The sequence below is a fragment of the Electrona antarctica genome, assembly GCF_951216825.1.
Source record: "Electrona antarctica genome assembly, chromosome: 18".
NCBI classification, from domain to species: domain Eukaryota; kingdom Metazoa; phylum Chordata; class Actinopteri; order Myctophiformes; family Myctophidae; genus Electrona; species Electrona antarctica.
In genome coordinates this window covers 30,481,062-30,506,374 of record NC_136799.1, presented here as the reverse complement: position 1 = coordinate 30,506,374, position 25,313 = coordinate 30,481,062, and the positions used below count along the sequence as shown (strand labels likewise).

The following is a 25,313-nucleotide window of genomic DNA, read 5'->3' as shown; positions in this document are numbered from 1 at the left end:
GTTAACGGTGCCGGAGATTAGCTGGTAACGGACGGACGGAAGGACGGACGGAAGGACGGACGGACACACGGACGGAGTGCAAAACATACTCTCTCCCCATGCCTTCGGCCTGGTGGAGACAATTATGTCCTCAACACCTACTCTAGTGAGGCCTTTAACCACGAACTGGAGAGACTGGACTGGTCCGATGAGCTCAAGAGCACATTAGTTGAGGAAACATGGCTTGGCTTCTGAGCCATGGATGAATTCGGACATACTGAACGCAATGGAAGCCATTGTGATGTCTCTTTTCTTACAGGGGTCTGTGGATTATTTCCTTATTTTCCTAATGTAGCACGAAATGAGTTGAGAAATCCCAGGAAAAGTCCATCATTTATTCAAACAAGGCAGTCTCTCCGTTCTCTAACACTAACAAATCTAACTGTAGCTCTTCTGTGTCTATCTCTTTATACATCTCTAACATGCAGTGTTAGAGACCTTGTGTGTGTGTGTGTGTGTGTGTGTGTGTGTGTGTGTGTGTGTGTGTGTGTGTGTGTGTGTGTGTGTGTGTGTGTGTGTGTGTGTGTGTGTCGGGGGAGACAGCTAATCAAAGACCCCCAACTGTGACAGTCACTGTAGTACTAATAAATAAATGGAGAATTACAAAAGATGGCTCTGGTCAACCAGGATAGGCCCAGGTGGTCTATTTTGAAAGCATCCTGAGTGATAAAAGATGTTCAAACAGACCCTAGAGATAATCAGATCAAAGATCACTCCCCAAGAATTATCTTGAGAAGTCAAAGAGTAATCAATCTACAATTTGGAATGACTGTCTCTCAGCCAGAGAATTGATATGCAAATAGACCTTCAGTTCTAGGCACTTTGGTGAGACACTGGTAGGAGATGCAGGGAGAAATGGCTTGCAGAAGTTAAAGTTAAAATGTACAATTATGACTAACCATGTAGTTATGAATATGCTATATATGATTCATAATACACCACAATTGCAAGTCAAACCTCGCCAAACGCTTCAACAGTGATCTCCAGGCTGACCTGGGAAACCTCCAAAAACAAAAAGCAAGCTGAAAAACATTGTAACTGCCATGACTAAATCTGCAAAAATAAACTTTATTAATGATAAAGCTGAGGAAAACAACAACAAACCACGTGAGCTCTGGAAGCTACGACAACCAACTAGGCTGCAGTCAGAAATTGAATAATAATCACTAATCACTGACAAGCTTGATGTGGCAAATTACTTAACATCTTCTTTACAAACAGCCTCAACTCTGGCTAACAAACTGCCCTCCCACTCTGGGCATTTTGATAGGTTGGAATGGCTTAGGGTTGACGACAGCAACTTGCAATGGGCCTGGACTTCAAGATTTGCTACACTACTATACTCATGTACCTGTCAAAATACTTCCTTAATGCCAACAAAGTCCATGATCACAACACCATGCAGGGAGGGAGTTCCACAAACCACGTTCAACCCAGATTCGGCTCAAAGGGGTTAAAGGGGTTAAACTCATTTCGCTCCTATGCCACTAAAATGTGGAACGCCCTACAAACAGTCGTAAAGAAATGTGAATCCCTAGACTCCTTCAAAACCGAGGATGCAATTCAAAACTGGCCCCTGTAAGTCCCCTCTATATTTCTATACTGTACATATTTTCCCTTTTTTTCTGGATGGAGGACAATGATGTAAACAAGTCTTAGTGCTTTTTCTGGTTTTATACTCTTAGCAGATTTTGTATTGACCTGTAGGCCTATTTTGTTGAACTGTACCCCTTTTACAAACTGTTAATAACATTTTTCAATCAATCAATCAATTAAAGTAAAATCCCATGTTTTACTTTACTTCACATATCCACTAGGGGGTGCTGGTGAAAACGGCACAGTCAATGGGGGACTTTTCATGGGCGGGGGGAGGGGGAGGTCCATTTGGAGGAGTAAAAGACCACTCCCGACTCGAGTTAAATTAACACCGAGGATTTTACTGTGTATAGTAGAATAAACAAACAGCACCACATCCCATTGATACACATCTGTTAAACAGATGTCTGTGTCTGTCTGAAATGAAAGCCTGGGTATCGAGGCTAGTGTCTGTCTGACAAGGAATAATTGTCTCCACCAGACCGAAAGCATGGGGAGAGAGTATGTTTTGCACTCCGTCCGTGTGTGTGTGTGTGTGTGTGTGTGTGTGTGTGTGTGTGTGTGTGTGTGTGTGTGTGTGTGTGTGTGTGTGTGTGTGTGTGTGTGTGTGTGTGTGCGCGAGTGTGTCCGTCCTTCCGTCCGTCCGTTACCAGCTAATCTCCGCCACCGTTGGCTCGATCCATGCCAAACTTTGCACACACTCCCTGGATGCCAACGAAAAAACATTTGCCCCAAATATTCCTCAACGGCCTGTAACATTGGCTTTCAAAGTTTGCAGGATTGGCCTGTATTGAACAAAAAGCCTCAAATCATGAACACAGTGTGCAATTTACGTGAAATTTTTCACAGACGTTCCTACTAGGCTGAGGAATATATCCCACCCTTTTCACATTGGCCTGTTATAGCGCCAACAGGTGGATTTTTTTAAAACACATTTTTGGAACAAAATGCCTCAAATCATCCAATTGCCATCCAATGTGTAAGAAGAAGTGGCACCCATTTCACATTGGCTTATTATAGCTAATTACAACCTGAACTACAGGAGGCCACAACCTGATGCTCCAATTAAGAAGCTCACTGTTAGATCACTTAAAACACCTTGGCTAAATTAAAAATTGAGAAACTGGATGAGAGAAAGAGATTTACTGAAAAAGTCTGCTATCATGTCAGGTAATGTAGCAGATTGGCAAGCCTACCGCTCACTAAGAAATACAAATGAAATAGACAAAAGAAAAAAAATTACTATCATTCTAAATTTGAGGAGTTTCATGGAGACAGTAAAAAACTTAATGATGCTATGGGTAGAAGTAAAATGGCCAAAACACCCTCATTTATTGAACTGAATGGAGAATTCATTACTAAACCTTCTGATATAGCAAACTACTTCAATAATGACTTCCTCAGTAAAGTGAACACACTAAGAAATCAAATGTTGGCTGTGAGTGGTGGGCTGTCCAAAGCTACAATACAAAATCATATTATGTGAGAAGGATTGTGTGTTTGAATTCAAGCCTATCAGTGTTGATTGTATGGTAAAGCTACTTCATACAATTAAGTGTGATAAACCTTGTGGGTTTGACAACATCAATGGTAGATTGCTTCAGTTATCAGCTAAATGAATTGCTAAGCCTGTAGGCCATAATTTCTATTGATGTTTTAAGGATTGTGTTTACAAGTCCAAACCGTAGGCCCATCAGCATTCCGCCTGTTTTGAGTAAGCTTCTGGAGGGAGTTATGTTTAATCAGATCCAGCAATATTTTGCAGATAACAATATCAACTCAGATTTACAGCATGCATACAAAGCAGGTTACTCTACAAGTACTGCACTGACATGTCTTACTGATGAGTGGTTCAAACAGATTGACATGAAGTCAGTCGTCGGGGTGGTGCTCTTGGATTTCAGCGCAGCCTTGACCTTATAGATCATGAGCTACTACTCATGAAACTATCAGCATATGGATTCAAATATTCTGCAATTGATATATTGAAGGGCAATTTAGTGAACAGGAAACAATGTGTTATGTTCAATGCTTCCCTTTCAAAGATTGAGATACTTAAGTGTGGAATTCCACAGGGAAGCTGTCTTGGCCCCCTTTATTCTATTTTTATTCTATTTTTGTAAATGATATGCCATATGTATTAAAATATGCAGGTATGGGGATTTATGTGGATGACACGACTATGTATGCATCGTCAGAGAGTATTGAACACGTCAATGAGGTGCTTCAACTAGAGTTAAACCTGGTTTCTGAATGGATTATGGAAAATAAGCTGAAGTTGAATGTCTTCAAAACTAAATGTATTGTAATTGGTTCTAAATATGCTATCAGGACAGATCAGAAATTAAGCCTCTCTTTGCAGGGTACTGCGATTGAACAGGTTAAATAAGTTAAACTGTTAGGTGTCACTATTGACCAAACACTGTTGTGGTGTATTATGAATCATAATATATGCATAACTACATGGTTAGTCACAATTGTACATATAACTTCTGTAAGCCATTTCTCCAGTGTCTTAACAACGTGCCTTAAACTGAAGTCTATTTGCATATCAACTGAAGTCACAGGCAGGAAGCCACTCTCGGGGGTGAAAGACAGTCATTCCAAATGGTAGGGTTCAGTTGACTACTTCTCAAGATAATTCTTGGGAAGTGATCTGTGATCTGATCTTTAGGGTCAGCAAACACAGGTCTTGGCTTACGGCAGCTGTAAAAATACCTAGGCTATTCAGGAAGACCACCTGGGGCTTCCTGGTTGACCTGGGCCAATCTTTATGATAGGAGGCTACAGTTTGACTCTAGGCATTTTATTATTATAGTGCCTGTCACAGGTGGGGGTCCTTTGACTTAACTGACACACACACACACAAAGGTGACACCCACTGCATGTTATTTTGGTATAAAAAGATGGGACACAGAAGGGTTGAGAAGGTTGGTTGGTTGGTTGGTTGGAGTGAGAACGGAGAGGACAGGCTTGGCCTGGCCTGAGAATGCTGTATGGAATTGATGCCTGATGACTTGATGCGTGTAACTTGATGTAACTATGGGATATGCCTTGATTGAATAAAAGAAGGACTTTGCCTGGACATCGCGACTCACTTCATGCTATATTAAGGAAAATAAGGTTATAATCCACGGACCTGTTTAAGGAGAGATTCCACACTGTCATGGTCCACTCAGATCAATAATACAGTGATGAGGATGAGTAATGGCATCTGCCATTATAAGGAGTGCTCATCTACTCATCTCATCGACTAGTCATACTGTTTTTAAAGAATGTGCATTCCTCACAGAAACCCTTCAGTTTATTTCTACAGCTATTACCTGCAAATGAAAGACATGTGCACTAAATGGTCACTTTACTTTTCCTCTGCCCAAAACCAATGCACATAAGAAAACAGTCATGTACAGAGCCATTGCATACTGGCGTGTGCTCCCCCCACATTTGACTCTAACAAGATATAGACCTAAATTTTGTTTCAAAAGGAAACTCAAGGCAGCAATAATCAGAAAAATATATATATTAAATTAGGTTCTTATTTTTTGTATTTTCGGACTGACAAATCTGCGTTTCTTTTTTCATGCTGTAGGCCTACTGCATTTTGTTATTTGTATTGTGATGTCATTTTTGCCTGGATCCCAGGAAGAATAGTCTCCACTGTGTGTAGACTAATGGGGATGCTTAATAAACTAAACTAAACTACCGAGGGGCACTTTATCTAGCTTGAATTATTTTCCTGTTGTTTAATTTGGACTTAATTGAGACAGAATTGCACTGTTTCAGATCGACCTATCATATTTGAGATGTGAATGGAAATTGTGTTTGTAAAAGGACGCAGATTAAAACAGATCCAGGCACGTCTCGTTTTACTTGTTGGAATTCAGGTTTTGGGCCAATATACAGTAGTAGGCTATTATATGATGTCACAGAGAGGCACAGACAGACGATTAAGTTGTAGTGTAGCTGCTTACTGTAACGGTGTGCAGAAGAAGCGAGAGCTCGTCCTGCAGGCTATAAACCCAGGCAACTAATTTTGAACTTCAAACCTTTATGTAATGTGACTATCACTTTACCTAACTGTAGGCGATCACTTTCACTCGCCACTCGCACGACGAGATGCCGACTCTGAGAGCACGCGTTACCTCATTCTGTGTGCTTCTGCTTCTCCTTTTGAACAATTTAGACAAAGTGTCAACTTTCGAAGTCACACTGCTTCACACGAACGACAATCACGCTCGGATCGAAGAGACCAGCAGAGAGTCAGGAAAGTGCCCAGAAAAGGGACCCTGCTTCGCCGGTGTCGCCAGGAGGTTCACAAAAATAACCGAACTCCGAGAAAAGGAGCGACATGTGTTGTTACTGGATGCGGGAGACCAGTTCCAGGGAACGATTTGGTTCAATTACTACAAAGGAGCAGAGGCGGCGTATTTCATGAACAAACTTGGTTATGATGCCATGGCAAGTGCATTTAATTGTGACTTTAAATGTCAAAGAGCTCAATAAACTCTTGCAAGATCGCCCAAAAAGAGCGTCTGCTATAACAATGTCTACATTGTTAATTGTGAATTAGGCCTATGCTTAATTATTTTGTTAATAATGCTTATTCTTAAGCAATCATTTTATAGTGCCTGCAATTATAAAATGTCCTTCATACTGGGGTGCAGCACTAAAAGGCAGCCATTCTTTTTCATATCACTTTGTATTATACAGATACTCATATATTAGCCTATATAACCATTATAACGTGTAGGCCTATATATGTGTTTTATTACAACTGTGTTATATTGTTAGCACAGTCTGGTGGTGGAGCATGGCTATACATCAACAGTTACACACTTGTATGAGTGTGACAAATAAATCACTGAATCCATCATACTGCTCTCTCTACCAGTAGCTTATCATTTGCACTGTATTATAATACTTTTACCTCTATATATTCTAGGCTACATACTGATACTGTATAGGTTTACTTACACATTTGTAAGATGTTATGGCTAACACTAACACCGTATGTGTAGACCTACAGCATACTGTAGTAGGCTACCTTTCACCATCATACAGTATAGCCTACTATATTATATTTCACGGCACATAGGTTACTGTAGTGTGCATGCACAAAGTCTTTGAATCTTGTTGTCCTAAAGCACCTTTTTACATCAATTTGCCGAAACAAAGAAGCATTGATGTTTGGTAGGTCACTAAGAATTAAGTGGAGGGGCACACAACTGATTTTGGACAACTGCCCCACACCAGTCTTCAGGCATTCTGGGATTTGTGAATGACCTAGTTTAGCAGTAGTTAGTGAGGCAATATTTACCTATTGATCTGTACATGTCATGTGTGATACAGGGAGGGCAGTTGTTACTACATTTTTGTTAGTAAAATATTAAATATATCACATCTACAGTAGCATTAATACTTTTTCCAAAGATGTATTTTGAGCTGCAGAGAAATGGTGTAAATATGTTTGTTTCAACATAAAAAGGGGAATGTCCACAAACGTCACAATGCATTTACAGAACCTCGCAATTCCCTGAAAACCTTGCTTGTAGAACCACTATGCTTCACAAAGCCTAGAAATGCCTCCAAAAACATAGAAATGCAGTAAATGCAGTGGCCTGTGGATTTTGGTGTTAAGGTTCCACCGCAGGGTGCAGATGCCCCGTCTCACAGTAGACCTATTAGGCATAAGACGTACGCGTGCCCAGTGATGTGGGCCGAGGCATCTGGCATCTCCAGTCCATGGCGAGGGGCTGCAGGGGCGTGGGGCCTTCCTCGCTGCACAGTGCTGTCCTCTAAGCGTTGTTTGTTTTATTGTTTTTGTTTTGTGTTATTATAAATATTATGTGTAAGCCTACTGACACTCTTTTATGATCATGTTAACATGGTTTGTATGTACGTGTCTTGTTGTATGTAGGTCTGAGTCTGTTGTAAAAAAATAAAAAATAACAAAATGCAGTAAAACGATAAAAGGACAGCCGTTGTTGTCATTCCATTCTACTGTATTAACCCGTCATGAAGTCAGTCACCAATTCAATGGATCAACATCAAAAAGTTTAACCTGATGACAAAGACCACTACTACTGTTGTACTGAAAACATACAACAGGTGTGGTCATATAGAATTGTCATCATGTAGGCCTATAATAAATGATGTAATAAATAATATTTGTTTTATGAAATAATAAGACAAAACATGAATTGACCCCTTATTTTACTCCTCAGGCATTTGGAAACCATGAATTTGACAACGGAGTGGAAGGGCTCATCAAGCCTTTCCTTCAGAATATAAACTGCACTGTGCTGAGTGCCAACATCAAACCTGACAAGATACTGGCCCCGGACATCAGTGGTTACTACAAGCCATACACGGTGATTAATGTTGGCTCTGAAAAGGTGGCTGTGGTTGGATATACCACAGCAGAAACACCAGTCTTATCCTTACCAGGTAAAATATGCATTATATATAATATGGATTAGTATTGAGTGATTATTGATTATTGAGTGTGATGTACCCTAATGGGTATGATGGCACGTGACTTTGTCCAATTCAGCATTTCATTTGCATGTTTATTTAGAGTTTGTGTGCAAGGCAGAGCTGGACAAAGAAAGCATTAATATCTTATGTCTCCTAAGGCCTAACACCAAAGGGTCACCATGCAACTCCTTGGGTCCAAACGGTTGCAACTTAAGGAGTTAACGCTAAAACCGTCTCGACCCTTTGGTGTGGTTTGGGCCATTGAATTCCATGCGTTGAATCACTAGGGTCAACGTGGGTCAACGTGCAACAAGACATATAACACCGCAGGGACAACGCTAAAACCGTCTTGACCCTTTTGTGTGGTTAGGGCTTTATATTCCAGTCAATATGGTTTGATTCAGGAAAAATTGCAATAGCAATCATTGAAGGTTTTAATTCATCTCTACAGACATCTGAAGAAAACAAAGTATACCATTATATACTACTTTGTGGATCAAGGTCAGAGATCGGAATTTGGTGCCTTATTCATGTCTCAGCAATGAGCAACTGCTTATCTCTGCTTCTGAACATTTTGTAAGGCGTTCTTTTACATACAACCATCAGATGCGACCTGTTCTCATGACCTTTTTGGTATCCAAACAAACAAAGTGAATACAATTGTTAACTTTTTAATTATAAAACCAAGTATGAAACATGCCTTGATTGCTGTAGGCGTACATGTAATCTGCACTCATGTGCATGTGCTCATCCAAATGTTGTAGCAAACAAAATATTTGTACAGAACGGTGCACTCTAAACAATAATAATAATCAAGTCCTAAACATTATGCTCCTGTAGTGTAGAGGAGTGTTAATTCAACTCAATGTCAACTCATTTGGACATTCTCAGAGTTATACTGAAACTCTGTGAGTAGTTAAAAATTAGTAAGTAATCTATGTGGTTGTATGTTGGCAACTTTCAACCCATAAAATTGGTAGGTGTTTTCCAGGTAATTTTATTTTACAATGACATATGCTGAAACCATATTATGCTGAAACCAAAGCATTGCTTCAGAGGTCATGGTACATCCTTTACAACAATACATTCAAACCTTCTTTCAAAGCAAATCTAAAAAGCCGAGACACTCCTGTCTATATGAACACGATGGGTGGCTTCACTTCTCCAGATGTTTGTGTCATGAATTCTCTCACCTCACCCTGATCCTTCATTAGCTCACCAGCTGCAGATCATTACCAATCAGACCCAGCCACTCCAACATTCCTTGCCATTTCACCTAGCAGTTGGGGTCCCTATTCCCTGCCAGATTGTTTTGTGCATTCAGCTCCCTATAGACCTCATTCTGGTTCTGATGCGCGCGCATGTGTTCATGTGCGCGCGTGCGTGCGTGCGCGTGCGTGCACATGTGTTCATGTGCCTGCAATGTGTGTGGCGTCACTGGCTCAGAAATTCTAGTTGTGTTGAAATGTCCTTGAGCAAGACACTGAACCCCTCATGCCTTGCATGTTACCTCTATCATTGCTATGTGAATGGGTGAATATGATGCACACTGTAAAGCGTTTTGGAGGAAGGTGTTGTATATATGAACCATGCATTTAAACGTACTGTATGTGTGAGTGTATGTAATGTAAACTTCACCTGAGTTTTTTCCCCTCTACACTGATCTTTGCCGGAAATATACTTTGAGCACAGAGTATGATAGATCGAGTCTATCATAATTTACACATAAACCTGGGTCACGTTTCTTTCCCCCATTCAGAATTCCCATATACTTGTTTAATATCGTTTCAAATAAGAACTGTGTTAAAAAATAAACAAATGAGCACAGCGATTTGACTCATATGGATATGAAGCATCAAATGAATGATGGTGAGAAAAGGTCAGAAAAGGTAATTTAATGACCTCTGTAATGAACACAGAGTTACCTCCCTGACAATATCGCAGGGACAAGTTTGTTTGGACCACAATTCTTATATGAGACCATTCTAAGATGACCCAATGCTATTCTCCATAAAATAATTACTTCTGTGAACCAGCGGATGAATGAGTGACGTCAGGACTTAGATAATCTATTTTCTGCAAAAATAGGGATGGTTCAAGTGGTCAAACATTGTGCTTTTTAATTATAGTTTGTCATTCTCTGACTCCTGTGTTTTAGGGCCCCACTTAACATTTCAAGATGAAGTTGAAGCGCTCCAAGTGCAGGTTGATAAATTGGTGACACTGGGATACAATAAGATCATTGCACTGGGTCATGCTGGTTTTAAAGTGGATAAAGACATTGCCAAGCGAGTGAGAGGGGTTGACGTGGTCATTGGAGGACACACCAATACTTTCCTATACTCAGGTATTTTTGCACTATTCTACTCTACTCCATACAGCTGAGGAATGTTTTGGATATTGTCCATTTAAGAAGTTAAAGCTACAGTCTACCATTTCATGTACGTTCTCTCTCTCTCCCGACAGAGAGAGCTAACTGCAGCAAGGTCTGAGCTATAATAAGTGTGGCATATGTGGTGTTCAATCCAGTGCGGCGTCTGCTTCAAATAACTTTACTGACATTGTCAACCAGTTGGTGTTCTACTTGACACCAGGGTGAAAGTTTCTCAATGGAAGAGCAGGGAGACCACCTCCTAGCCTACCACTGCAGAAATACAAACAACTAGAAAAAGTGCCCTTCTGGGCACAGGTCTCCACCAGGAGGATAGGAGTGTGTGATTTGTACAAAACGGGTACCAAGCGGGCTACTCCTGAAAAGTTTAGAAGCCAATCGTAGGCAATGAAGGTGGATGACTATGGAGAGCATGTGTACCGATTTGCGTGAAATTTGGATAACATCTGAAGGAGTAATATTAGAAAATGTGTTTTACATATGTCGGCCTCCTGATGGCGCTATAAAGAGCAGATGTGAAAAATTCCAGGCAAAGGTTTTTCCTTGGCCTCTAGGGAGTTGGCATACAAAGTTATCCACAAATCCGTGCAGTTGGAGGTAAAAACACTTTTCGGCCAGTTATAGCACCACCATGAGGCTGAGTTGAAATTTTTCACGTGGCATTTCTTCCTCGGCCTAGTGGGAATGTGCGTGCGCAATTTCACGGAAATCACACAATGTGTTGATGATTTGCAGCATTTTGTTTGAAACTGAACACTCCTGCGAAGTTTGGAAGCCAATCTTAGCCAATCAGGATGGAGTCTGAGAAATCTGAAAGACCCCTTTGGTTGAATGGCTCTAGAGAGACTGTGTACCAATTTGCGTGATGTTTGGACAAAATCTGTAGGTGTACTGTCCAAAAACTTGTTTTGCACAAAGCGGCCTCCTGGTGGCGCTATAACAGGCCGTTCTGGACATTTTGGGGCAGAGGTTCATCGTTGGCATCCAGGGAGTGTGTGTGCAAAATGTGGCATCGACCGGGTTAACAGTGCCGGAGATTAGCTGTTCACAGACGGACACACGGACGGACGGAGTGCAAAACATACTCTCTCCCCATGCCTTCGGCCTGGTGGAGACAAATATTACAATATGTCCCAGATTGTACCTTTAATTTTCCACTGTATTCTTTGTCAGACGTGTAAACAGATACAAAATTGGGGATGTTCACAGAAATAAAACATTTGCATGGAATGATGAATGAAGCTGTGTTTAACGTGTTGACCATAACAAATTCATGAAAACACCATAATAGGATCAAAAAACAGCATCACATCAGTTAAGACTCACAAACTATGAATGATAACTTGTCTTTCTCTGAAGGTCCTCCACCATCCAGTGAGATACCGGAAGGTCCCTACCCCTTAATGGTGAAGTCTGATGATGGGAGAAATGTCCCAGTGGTCCAGGCCTATGCATTTGGCAAATACCTGGGATACCTGAAAGTCACCTTTGATGAGGCTGGAAATGTGGTTACAGCTGTTGGAAACCCTATACTTATGGACAGCAGCATACCTCAAGGTAGACTTAAACAACACTATCTGAATATATGGAATTGTCAAGCTGTACGAATGCTCTTCAAAATAAGTCAAACTAGAAAAAGTGCCCTTCTGGGCACAGGTCTCCACCAGGAGGATAGGATTGTGTGTGATGTTTGGCAAAATGTTTAGGAGTAATATAAACGCGTGTGTGTGTGTGTGACGCGACTTGGCCTGTTGTAGCGCCACCATGAGGCTGATTTGAAAACTGTCAAGTGGCATTTCTTCCTCAGCCTAGTAGTGGGAATAGGCATGCACAGTTTCACCGCAATCGGACGCTGCGTTGCGGAGTTGTGGCAATTTGTACAAAACGGGTACAAAACGGGCTACTCCTGAAAACTTTAGAAGCCAATCGTAGGCAATCAGGATGGATAATTATGAGAAATCAAACAAATCACATGATCACATGACTATGGAGAGCATGTGTACCGATTTGCCTGAAATGTGGCTAAAATCTGAAGGAGTAATATTATAAAATGTGTTTTTACATATGTCGGCCTCCTGGTGGCGCTATAAAGAGCAGATGTGAAAAATTCCAGGCAAAGGTTTTTCCTTGGCCTCTAGGGAGTGTGCATACATGGTTTTACACAGATCGGTGCAGTTATAGGTAAAACACAAATCGGCCAGTTATAGCGCCACCATGAGGCTGAGTTGAAAATATTCAAGTGGCATTTCTTCCTCGACCTAGTGGGAATGTGCGTGCAAAATTTCACGGAAATCACACCATGGCTGCGTTCGAATTGCTAGGGTTGTTCCCTACTCCCTACTCCCCATACGGGGACCCAGACTCAGTGGACTCAAATAGTGATTAATTCGGACAATACTCCCTGTATGGGGAGCACCGACTCTGACGTCAATATCAGTAGAGGGCGCTATAGGTCCGCGGGTTCATGTACTTTTTATTTGCATTGTAATCCCCCATAGGGTTCAGATCGCCTCATAAGAATCAACTGACTACAAAAAAAACAGTCAAAACGCTGCTGCTGAAATGATGATAAAAAGGTTATTCTTTTAAAATAACATAGGCCTATGATTATCAATACATTAATATTATATCCATTATCCAGCAATATGAAAACAGGGCACCACCTTGACAATATGAAAATATCAGCAGCATGATTATGAACCCCCGCTAATCCTGGGGGGGGGGATACGGCAAAAATAGCCGATCTATAAGCAACACGACGTCCGTATTGTGAGCTTGTAGATCGCGTACTTTTGGTAAAGAATTACCAAAAGTAGCCGATCTACAAGCTCTGCTCACATTACAATACGGACGTTAACAGAAACAGCAGTCCAATAAATTACTGCCTACATAATGAAGTTGTAATGTATTTAGCGCAATTCAATGAAATAATGTTAGATAACATATATTTTTTAATGTCAGGAATTAATTAATATTAATAAAACATATGTTCGGAGACACAATTAATGTCTCACATGCATGTACAAAATATATATTGGACTTTAGCACATAGCTTTACAACCTCACCAACCTTAATCCAAAAACTATTAAAATATAAGGCCTTCTACACTACAGCAAGCAACTCATTCCTCTCCTAACGTCATGCGCTGGGCCTGGGTGATATGAATGAATCAGATTAGTAATACTATTGCAAATGCAAATGAATTGTTTTATTATAAATAAATAAAACAAAACAATTGCAAATAAATGCACAGATCATTTGTCTCGAGATCTGTAGCTTCGAGATCCGCCAGGGAAGAAAAGAGAGGGGAAACGAAAGTTTAAAAAGTACATTTGTGTTGATTTCTTTCGCTGGTTCAACTTCTGCCTCTTCTGAGTTGGAGCGCAATAAGCGCATGCATGCAGAAGCAGCGCACGTGCGCGCAAACGCGTGCATGTGCGTTCAAGAGCGAGCTTGCGCAATGCATTATGGGGCAGATTTGCTTCGCTGTGTTTTTGTAGTGACCATCGGATGGTCCCTACAATTCCCGGTGCATTGTGGGATACTTCAGTCCACTACATTAGGGTGCAAAAATGCTCACTACATATTCGGACACTATAACAAAATGGCGGAACCCCAAAGTAGTGCACTATATGGGGCATAGGGAATAAATTCGAACGCAGCCCATGTGTTCATGATTTGCAGCATTTTGTTTGAAACGGAGCACTCCTGCGAACTTTGGAAGCCAATCTTAGCCAATCAGGATGGAGTCTGAAAAATCTGAAAGACCCGTTTCGTTGAATGGCTCTAGAGAGACTGTGTACCAATTTGCGTAATGTTTGGACAAAATCTGTAGGTGTACTGTGAAAAAAATTGTTTTGCACAAAGCGACCTCCTGGTGGCGCTATAACAGGCCAATGTGCAAACTTTGGGGCAGAGGTTCAGCTCTGGCATTCAGGGAGTGTGTGTGCAGAGTATGGCTGCGATCAAGCCAACGGTGCCAGAGATTAGCTGTTCACAGACGGACACACGGACGGACGGACGGACGGACGGACACACGGACGGACGGACGGAGTGCAAAACATACTCTCTCCCCATGCCTTCGGCCTGGTGGAGACAATGATGATGCTATGAGATAAGTTGTTAGTTGACTGGGTAGTCAATCCATCCAGGAAAGGGAGTGTCCTATGCAGATATGCAAACAAAGTCCAAATCAATATTCTGCAACAACACATACCAGTAGTCTCTCTTGGCTCATTGTAGCCCAAATTCCTTTGAATTTCTTCATCTTTTTCTGTTTCTCTGTCTGCTGTCTGGTATCTGGTAGGAACACTTGAGCCCATTTTAGCCTTCTAAAACTCCTTCTAAATCCTGTCCTAAGATTTCTGAAAAACCTTAAATATTTATATAGCCGAATCATTGTTTCTGTATTACTGTACAATACTGTACAGAACCCCAAAAGGGGTTCCCGTCCAGAAGGGATAAAACACCAAAAAAGGTTCCCGCCCAGAATGGGTTAAAAAGCATGTTTCTGATGACTAAGGATGTACGTTTTATGTAGAGTGATTTTTTTGTTGATTTTTGTTGTTGTTGCTTAAATTGATTTGAGCAACAACAACAAAAAGCAAAGGCCTTTTGATACCAGTAGAATAGATGAAATGATCAACATGTTATCAACAACTTATTCTAAGGAAGGAATTGTCACAGAACCACAACAAAACCTTATTCCCAATCAAGTATTCTTTTCATTTCAGGTTTTCATAAAATGTTTTTCAAATCTTCTAGATCCAAATATTCTGGCTGATGTCAACAGTTGGAAGGTTAACCTGGCTCAGTACTCTGCTCAGTATGTGGGACAGACCTTGGTCTACCTCAATGGGACGTTTACAGAATGTCGATTTCGGGAGTGTAACCTTGGAAATATGATCTGTGATGCTATGGTAAGCATGTGCTGTAGAGTGACTTTCATAGTAAATTTACTCATTGACATCCATTCATATCATTTGCATGCACCTTAGATACAATGAATCATATCCACAGCGTGTCACAAAAAAGTAGTTGTTTCCTACAATGTAGGCATTTATGGCAGGAGAACCTAAGTATTTGATTGGCAGTGTTGGGAAGGTTACTTTTAAAAATTAATCCCCTACAGTTACAAATTATACTTGCTAAAAACTGTAGTCAGTAACGTAATCCGATTACCACAATTTAAAAAGTAGAGGGGGGGGGGGGGGGGTTACTTTCAGATTACTTTTAAGCTAAACTAATTAATTACATAAAACAAGTTATACCATTGCTAACCAGACAAGCATGTTGAGCCTATGAAATTAAGAAAAGGACAACAGAAATATGGTTAAATCAGTGGTTCTCAACCTTTTTACAACAACCACCTCAGAATTTGGCTCTCAAGCCTACTGATCATGTGCCATGCTTACTATTTCGACTTGATTATTTTATTGTTTTTTGGTGTTTATTTATTTGTAGGCCTAAAGGGCAACATTTGTAGGATTTGTGGCCTTGAGCAAGACACTGAACCCCTAATTGCTCCTGATGTGCTGGTTGGTGCCTTGCATGGTTTCCGCCGCCATCGGTGTATGAATGTGTGTGAGGTGAATGTAATAAAGGTGCTATATAAATGCACCATTTATCATTTAACCAATGTATGCACCCCTGAAAAGTCAGATCGAGTCTGCAGTTCTAAGTGCAATCAGGAGTTTCATTCCACAGAGCATTGTTTTAGGGAAGGCTTGAACATTTATCCATGGATAAATGTTCAAGCCTTAACAAGAGCCTTTTCTTTGGAGTGATCATTTTCACAGAGAGTACTTTTGACGGGTTTCTCTTCTCAATGTCAAGTCAAGTAGATTGAACTAGTAGATACGAATACGATGGAAGCTTGATTGACCTTATTGACCTACAGTATATCTCACTGGCCGTCTTTAATAAAGCTTATTTTCCATTCGTAGGTTAACCACAATATCAAGTACCCAGATGAAGAGCAATGGAACCATGTGAGCATGTGTATGCTGAATAGTGGTGCCATAAGGAGTGGTATCGACGAGCGCTATAAAAACGGTGTGCATGATTGTTTCATTTTTATAAAATGTCTACAAATGTATATTTTCACAATCTAATTGTGACCAGCTAGACTTGAGTAGAAATCCATGATAACTTGTACTCGTGTCCTTCCATTTTCAGGTACCATAACTATGGAGGAGATTATATCCATCCTGCCCTTTGGAGTAACCTTTGATACGGTCCAGCTGAGCGGGTCTACGCTGAAAAAGGCATTTGAACATTCCGTTCGCAGATATGGCAGCAATACAGGAGAATTTCTACAGGTTTCAGGTCTATAATGTGATCTTTGAACCCCCATATACACCCCCATCTAATACTGTCTCACAGTCCATAGGCTTGCAGATTGATATAGATTTTTACCTTCTCTGAGCTGTTGGGGTCTTTAGGGTATTACTCACTGCTGTTGCCCATAGGGGAGAGTAAGTAAGTAGGAGAATGAGGGTGCCTGCCTATCCCCTTTTCAATGTGCTAGACCCCTGGAAGATGGATTACTGAGGTGGAGCGCAATACCTACCATGTCCAGTATTTACTTACTTACTGTTACCAGAGGCGTGCTACTCATATGCAGAGTTGGCGGCACCCTTGATCGAACCCAGAACCTTGCGGTTCAAAGGCTCTAAATGGCAGAAAGTAAAACATGCAAACCATGTAATGTACAATGAATAATAGTGTAACAATTGTTTTACTTAAAGCTGCTACAAGGAATTTCTCACTGTAAATTTACCAGTTTCAAGTCTGTCTGACCAACAGCAGCAAATGGGACAGTCAACGAAAATAATTGATAGTTCTATATGATTCCAAACACCAGGCCAGATCTCCTGTGAAATAGGAAATATTTTATAGTACACACAGGGAAAGGGACTATTTACTGGTCCCTGGGGGAAGGTAAATGACCTTTCTGCATTAACAAAGCAGATGGCTGCTCAGAAGAGTACAGCCATGGGGTGTTAGGGGTGCCCTCAGGGACACTTCAACATGTGGACTGGGTGACATTCCTATTCCCGGCGTACGGCCTCTCTATCCACTCAGCTATGGCCACAAACCACAACATACCTCCTCACAACATCTTCCACACAGATGTTTTTCAGCAACACCAAAACAGCTCACTCTATAAAACAAATGCAGTATTTATTTCCGGGAAACACTAGCACATTTGTCTACAGGGGCTGCCTGCCTAAGTCAAATCCAAAAAGCCACTGCTTTAAAGGGTAAACCAACAGTGTCTGTGACAGGGCAGTAAACTGCTACTGCACTCATGCACTGCTCTATCTGGGTTGAAAATGTTCAGTGTGTTGCACTATTGGCCACAGCCCGGGCAGGGATGTCAACGACAAAACTGTAACACTGTTTGCGTGTGGCTAGAATGTGGCTTGCAATTATTTAGAATGAAACCATGAACTGCTATGGACACTACTATTGCTAGGCATCATGGTAGAAACAAGTAACAGAGAGCATTACCCTCACTACCCTAAAGCACAGAATATTCGAAAAGCCCCATGATACACTACAATCACAAAACCTGTTATGTTCGAGGCTCAGTTGTACTTTATTCTTACATCTTGTGTACAGGTACATAAGAGTAAAAGTAATTTTTGTTTGGCTTCCTTCAGACAATGCAGCAGCATAGATAACAAACAGCAAACACAGCAAACTAATTTAGTTTAGAAAAGGTGCAATTCGAGGCTATGTTCCAGGCCTACAACAAATTTAGTTTAGAAAAGTGCAATTTGAGCATAATAATGCGAGAAGAGAGCAAAGGTGTGTGTGTGTGTGTGTGTGGGGGGGGGGGGGGGGGGGTCTAGCGTTTTCCTTTGCCCTGTTTCGCTCTTGTTCTTATCAGTTTGTTCATGTATCTGATTGTTCGGGGAAAGAAGCTTTTTTTTCAGGGGTTGTAAGCACTGTCCAAAGTGCTGTACAATGTGCGTTACCCATTCACACATTAACCAAACATGCAAGGCATCTACCAGCTGATCTTTAGTGTCTTGGGGTTTAGTGTCTTACTCAAGAACACTTTGACACGATGGCAGGAGGAGCCAGTGATCAAACTGGGAACCCAGACTCAGTCATATTATTTTCTGTGGGTTCTCAGCAGTTATAGAAATGCTAACCACGCTTATGAAGTTCCATAATGAAAATGTCCCCAACAACATTGTATTTTCTACACCTAGGAATTCAGGTGACGTTTGACCTCTCCAGGCCTTCTGGTCAGCGTCTGGTGGCCATGTCTCTGCTTTGTACTGAGTGTCGTGTTCCCCGCTACGAACCTTTAGACCTGGAGAAGAAGTATAAGCTGGTTATGCCTTCCTACATAGCAGATGGAGGGGATGGCTTCACCATGATCCAGCAAGAAAAACTGAAACATGATACAGGTGAGAAAGAGACGTGTTCGGTGATAAACAACAACAACATTTCTTAATTTCTAAAAATGCCCCTGAATGTAGAATTTGTCAGAATGTGTACACTTTTATCTGGTTGTAACGTAATAAGCCATTTAACAGCAAATAGGTGGAGGAAAAGGCATGCAATGGAGTGTGTGCATGCTGTGTAGGTCAGTTGATATCGATGAAAGCCAGGATAACCTACTGCAGATGCTGATTTTACCTTTGTTCTGTGTGTGTCTGGCTGTGGTCTGTCTCCCTAGGCAGCAATAACAAGGCATCTTCGACATTTTAAGAGTAATAAATACTCTTGAGCATCCCTGTCTGGCAGACATAAATAGCTTGCAACAACAATTCAGATTCAAGTTGTCCCATTTCTGTCTTCCTTGATTATTTTTTACGTCCGGAAACTCCTGTCCAGGACAGGCTTCAGATGCACCTCCTGCAGGAGACTTGGCTTACGCCAGGGCTCCACCGGACACGTTGAGTCTCCGTCGCGTGCGTCAAAAAACGCACCGGTTCAATTTTAATTCACACGTCAATGTCACGCAACACGGGCAGTGGAGCCACCCTTCATTGATTAAAAAGGGAACATTCCCTGACGGTGACGGAGACGCGGCGCTGACGCGCCCGGTGGAGCCCCGGTGTGAGATCTGAACCCATTGCTACATTGGTTAGAGTGTCCACCCTGAAACTGGGAGGTTGGGGTTCGAGCCCCGGCCGGGTCATACGAAAGACTGTAAAAATGGGACCCAATGCCTTCCTGCTTGGCACTCAGCATCAATGGGTTTGATTGGGGGGGTCAAATCAACTAATCAAATGATTCCCCAAGCACGGCACGGCTGCGGCTCACCGCTCCAAAAGATGGGGCAAATGTGGAGAACAGATTTCACTGCGGTAACGTGTGTGACAAATCGTATGACTTTGAACGTCCTTGCAAAGGTCCAGTGGTTCCCAAACTGTGGTGCGCGAGTGCCCTCTAGGGGGTGTGTGACATAAAAAGGCTAATGGTTGTGCTAGGGTGATTGTCACAACCCTGTCTCAGGCGAGGGTAAATATGAACATCAAGGATGGCGAGGCAACGCAGTTGGGCAGAGTTAAACCAGGTTTATTTTCTCAAGTGCATAATAAGTGACAAACCAAATACAGAGACCAAAACATCTGTAATAGAAAATAAAAGGTATATTCAAAACCAAGTATTTCATATAGATAATGTAAATCAAGCAATCATTCCAAATCATCATTATATATAATCTAACCAAATATTTACAAACCAGGCCTTTCCAATATAAAGCAAATTAAACACCATAAATCAACATATCTACAGCCAAAAATGCATTTCAACCATGGTTATAAAATGATAAATCAAAACATCACCTCCTCAGAGACTGACACCTTCTTGTCCAACACCAGCAGACTGACTGGAATACCCATTCTCTGCAGCTATATACCCCCCATGGCCCCTCCCACTAGACAGGACCAATTGATACATGATCCACAACATGTCAAATCTGCTTAGGTTTGAGACAAAACACATTTTCATACATTGCAGTTAATTTAAGCTTGTAGATCTTTTCTTTCTCAAGTCTTTAGTTTTCCAAAGTCCTCTTTTTAGAGTCCAGTGTCCCTCATGACAAATAAACATCCCTATCCACAGACGGGAGTTGGTTTGGCCCAATTAGTGCTCAGCTGGGCTTCCACCTATTCCACAGAACCCATTGAACATGTTGATATAGCTGAACAGAGATATACCGAGAGCTGATGGGGATTTGTTTGGGGACCCCCGGAAATGCTTTGGCAATGTCTCGGGACCCCCGCCCCGCCCCCTCCCGACCCCCAATATAAATTGACTGCTACAATAACCCCTTTTGGTGTTTTAAGCATTGTTATAATTTAGCTATTGAAAAATAGCAGATCTACAAGCTCATAGCGCGCCACCGAGTGGCGCGCTATGAGCTTGTAGGTCTGCTATTTTTGAAAAATCGTGAAAATAAAATAAAAATAAAATCTTTTTTTTTCTTTTTTTTTTAATAATTTGGGGACCCCCTAAAATAATTTGGCGACCCCCCGAGGGGTCGCGACCCACGGGTTGAGAACCCCTGCCCTACCTAACCAGTGCACACTACTGACAGGCATGTAATGAGCAAAACATGAACAGTGACAGGGTGGGGTCACACTGTCACAGTGATATTTTAAATATATGAATGAACAGTATATGCAGAATATATGTATGTATGTATGTACAGCTACAGCATACAGTATGTTTCCTTTCCATCTAGGGGGCATCAGCTAGGTTGGGAGGTGGTGCGCGGTCCGCGTACCTTCTATGCTCTAACCGCTATGCTAGGGATTCAGTGTTCAAATCAATGTCCAATTTGTGTTGCACCTTACAGCATGGAATCCAATATTACTCAAACACATTAACCCTGATGTCCCTATTTTGGGCATTATAGGATAACATTTTCAGAAATGAATCGATCTATAAAATCACAATATGTTGTCATATATTAATAAATACACATTAAATAGAAATGGATTTTGTTTCTGCTTCCAATACTCAACTATGCGTGGATCCATTGTTTACTCAAATCAACAACACATTTTGGGAAAGCCTTCATTCACTAGACTAGTTATTTTTCATGCTGACAAGTACAGATGCCAAGAGCATACAACACAGATGGAACATAAAGTCCATTTGCTGTAGGGGATGGGGGTCATTCCCCATGTCATACATTTGTATCACCAGTGGAGATATGTTTTGTCCCTGATTCTGTTCAGACTGAATTAAATACATGCATTTTCTTTTGGGATATGTCTGCATATGTTTTGATAATACCACCATGTTACCATTATGTATATTAACAGCATGTATATTCTCCCCCCTACTATTCATTTAAAGACATGGTCTTTTCTTCTTTTTTTCCTTTTCCAAGTCCTTTTATTGGCAGGGTCTTTGTTAAAGCAACTGACTCCAAAAATAGACTGTAGGGTTTTAGTATAAAACTATTGTATTATTGTGCTTTTGTATTGTATATTTGTATGTTGTAGTGATTGAAATATTATGGTATTATGGTGTGTCTTGTGTGATCCAGATGAGAATTATTTTTAATGTTAATAACACCTCTATGTGATCCGTAGGTTGCTGGTCTTCAGAAAGTGTGATTTAGAAAGCAAGGGAGTAAAATTATTCCCCATCTCTCCCTCTTTCCAGGTGATATGGACATTGCTGTTTTATCCAAATACATCTCAGAGCGCAAACGTGTGTACCCTGCTGTTGAAGGTCGAATCAAGTTCAGGAATTCAGCTGTATGTGAGCGGACTAGCATTCTTGTCTTGTTGCTTCTGGTCCTGTGTCTGGCCATTACCCTCTGATTGTGACTGTGTATATTGAAATAGATAGCAGAACCTTACAAAGGACATGTAAGGCTACTTTAGAAACAGGCTCTGGGACTTTGCCTTTCCATCCTGTTTCAACCACACAGACAAGCTCACATGCCATCACAATTACGTTGGTAACATTAGCTTGTGGGCACATGAAGCACTGAAGGAAGGACCTCCTTGTTTCCACATTATACTGGTCAAATGGACTAAGTACAACCTAGTTTCTTTATGTTCTGAGAGCTTCAGAATGTGCAACAGATCTTGTTTAGTATAGCTGCTCTGAAATTAGTTAATAAACAGCAACAGATGCTATTTATAAAAGAAAGACTGACATTCCGGAGGAAGCAGAGGCATGTGTTTTACTAAGCTAAAGCTGTTGTTATGGTGTGGTACCGAAGGGGCCAGCCATCTACAACAGTGTTTCTCGGTATCTATAGTATTTATATACTCTCAGACGTATTTGTATCAAGATACTTTCATATCATGTATTATCTGTATTTTAAATACACAACATACTTGTATTATGTCATTTTATTCTCAAATTGACACATTTTCTGCCTCCGATTGGCTTACGCACCCTCAGAACAAATACAACCACAAATGAGAGCCAGGATAGGGTGGGTCTTGAGTCAGACTTCATAATATGAACTGATAAATATGACCTTGCCTCAATTAGTGAATGTATGCATGCTTTTGTGATAACTACATTTCTGCATACCCCGAAAATGGTCAGACAAGCCTAATATTTCATTACTTGTTTGTGATGCTATGTGTCAGTATCCTGGCGTCCGAATCCTGATGAGTATCCTGGTGTTAGTATCGGGGTCAATATCCTGGTGTCAGTATCCTGGTCAATATCCTGGTGTCAGTATCCTGGTCAATATCATGGTGCCAGTATCCTGGTCAGTATCATGGTGTCAGTATCCTGGTCAGTATCATGGTGTCAGTATCCTGGTCAATATCCTGGTGTCAGTATCCTGGTCAGTATCATGGTGTCAGTATCCTGGTCAGTATCCTAGTGTCAGGATCCTGGTCAGTGTCCTGCATGTCTATGTACAAGTGTAGAGGGCGAGGCAGCTCTTATCAGTGTAGGATTGTGTATTCATGAGTCTCATACCATAATATTTAGCTTCTGATATGAACACGGTATCTCTGGCCTGCGCTCACAAACATTTGGGGATGCCTGCTTCAAACACCATGAAAAACACTCTGCTTGTATGATCAATGTATCCTTAGAAAGTCTGACATAGCCAATTAATTTAATATTTGGCAATCAATCTATGAATTGACCAATCATTGCATTAGTTTTTTTATAAAAAATGAATTTTCAAATGACAAAATGTATGTATGTCAGGTTCGTGTATCTCATGTATCTCATACATTTCTCAGACCGGTATTTTGTATTTGTATTGTGATAAAAAAAATGTTTACCCAGTATTTGTTATTTGTACTTTTTGACGTATTTCCGCCCATCTCTGCGCTCACCTCACACTGCTATGTGCATTGCCTAACCACGAGGCCAAGCTCCATAGCACATGATCATTAGCACACAAAGCTCACATTGGTCCGTCAGCACATCATTGATGCTTCGTTCACTATCTACATACTAAGTAATTTCTATTCTTCTGCCTACACAGTACAGTTGGAGGCCATCGATATTGTCCTTTTCTTTTTGCTGAAGTTTGCGTGATCTGCGCAAAAAGACAGTTAACCCATTTTGGGCGGGAACCCCTTTTGGTGTTTTAAACATTATGTTATAATTTAGCTATTGAAAAATAGCAGATCTACAAGCTCATAGCGCGCCACTAAGTGGCGCGCTACGAGCTTGTAGGTCTGCTATTTTTTTTTAATCGTGAAAATTTAGAAGGATTTTTTCAGGATTTAGAAGGATTTTTTAAAGTTTTGAGGTCAGGCCTAAATGGGTCAAATGATAAGGGACAATATCGGTGGCACCCAACTGTACATACCATGTCCTAGCATGAGCGAATAGGGGAAGTCTCAAAGAATATGTCATGATTATTGGCAGAATCCCAGTTTCCCAAAGTCCCAAAGTTTAGAATAGTTTGTGGTCTTTTTGCACTAGACCGGTGGTTGTTGCAATTACCTGCACTACAATACTTCACCATGTTGCGCTATGATGAAAAAGAAAATGTGTGCATTCCCTAATGAATTCCAATGGTAAGCTGTGTTGTTTTCACCCCATGAAGGAATGGCAGATTCGGCCACGGCCCTAAATGTGTGTCAAAAAAGAATCCATAGTTGCAGATTGCACAGGGACGCCATGCCATAATTAGACTATCTTGTTTTTACAATTTTGTCATGTTGTTAGCAGCGTTAACTCATACATACTAGGAATACAGGAGTGAAGAATGAATGGTTGGTTACATGTTTTATCATAAAACCCAAATCATGTGGCACAGCACATTTTAATGCACCAAAAATAAGTGAATAAATTACAATAAATGTACAATAATGAATCTACAAGCTAATATCATCTGGTGATTATGTGATCATTGCAAGTGGCCTGCAAAGAGTAAAGATGTCAGATGTTCCAGAGGAAATGACACTTTTTGAATGAGGCGAATAAAGGAAAAGATAATATATATTATTTCTCTGTTTACTTATATATTTGTTTATTCCCTTATTACATAATAGATAGATAGAACCATGAAACAAATAAAACTAATCCTTATATATAAGGCTGGGAGCTATACCAGGGACAAGAGGTACCCTAAGAGAAGAGTACAAACCCTTTTTATAGAGAGGAACTACTCTTGCAAGTTTAAATTCCTGCGGGACATGGCCCTGTCTGATGGACAGGTTTGTAATGTGAGCCACAACAGGGGTAATAGAAACAGGTGCATCTCTGAGGAACCTAGTGGGGATGCCATCGTGGCCAGTGGCCTTAGTTGGCTGTAAGGTATGGAAGTAAATTAAGGCGCTGAGTTTTAACAGCACGTCCTCTGTTGTTACGGATGAGATTTAAAAGCTG

General features: G+C 41.0%; 1 protein-coding gene across 1 annotated transcript; it reads left to right on the top strand.

Annotated features, from left to right (window-relative positions):
- The first annotated feature begins 5,632 nt into the window (after positions 1 to 5,632).
- Positions 5,633 to 23,748, top strand: LOC306942398 (snake venom 5'-nucleotidase-like). Its single transcript, XM_079528251.1, has 9 exons — positions 5,633 to 6,093; positions 7,860 to 8,082; positions 10,271 to 10,459; positions 11,864 to 12,061; positions 15,270 to 15,424; positions 16,451 to 16,559; positions 16,683 to 16,832; positions 18,731 to 18,931; positions 22,152 to 23,748. Exons 1-9 carry the CDS (start codon positions 5,752 to 5,754, stop codon positions 22,310 to 22,312), a joined length of 1,728 nt encoding a protein of 575 aa, XP_079384377.1. The 5' UTR covers positions 5,633 to 5,751; the 3' UTR covers positions 22,313 to 23,748.
- The last annotated feature ends 1,565 nt before the right edge of the window (positions 23,749 to 25,313 follow it).

What these genes read in the sequence shown, in the direction of transcription:
- LOC306942398 (XM_079528251.1), top strand. Translation starts at nt 5,752, where the DNA reads ATGCCGACTCTGAGAGCACGCGTTACCTCATTCTGTGTGCTTCTGCTT. An exon ending in AACTTGGTTATGATGCCATG is followed by an intron (nt 6,094 to 7,859) that starts GCAAGTGCATTT and finishes TTTACTCCTCAG; the next exon opens with GCATTTGGAAACCATGAATT. An exon ending in GGACAGCAGCATACCTCAAG is followed by an intron (nt 12,062 to 15,269) that starts GTAGACTTAAAC and finishes CAAATCTTCTAG; the next exon opens with ATCCAAATATTCTGGCTGAT.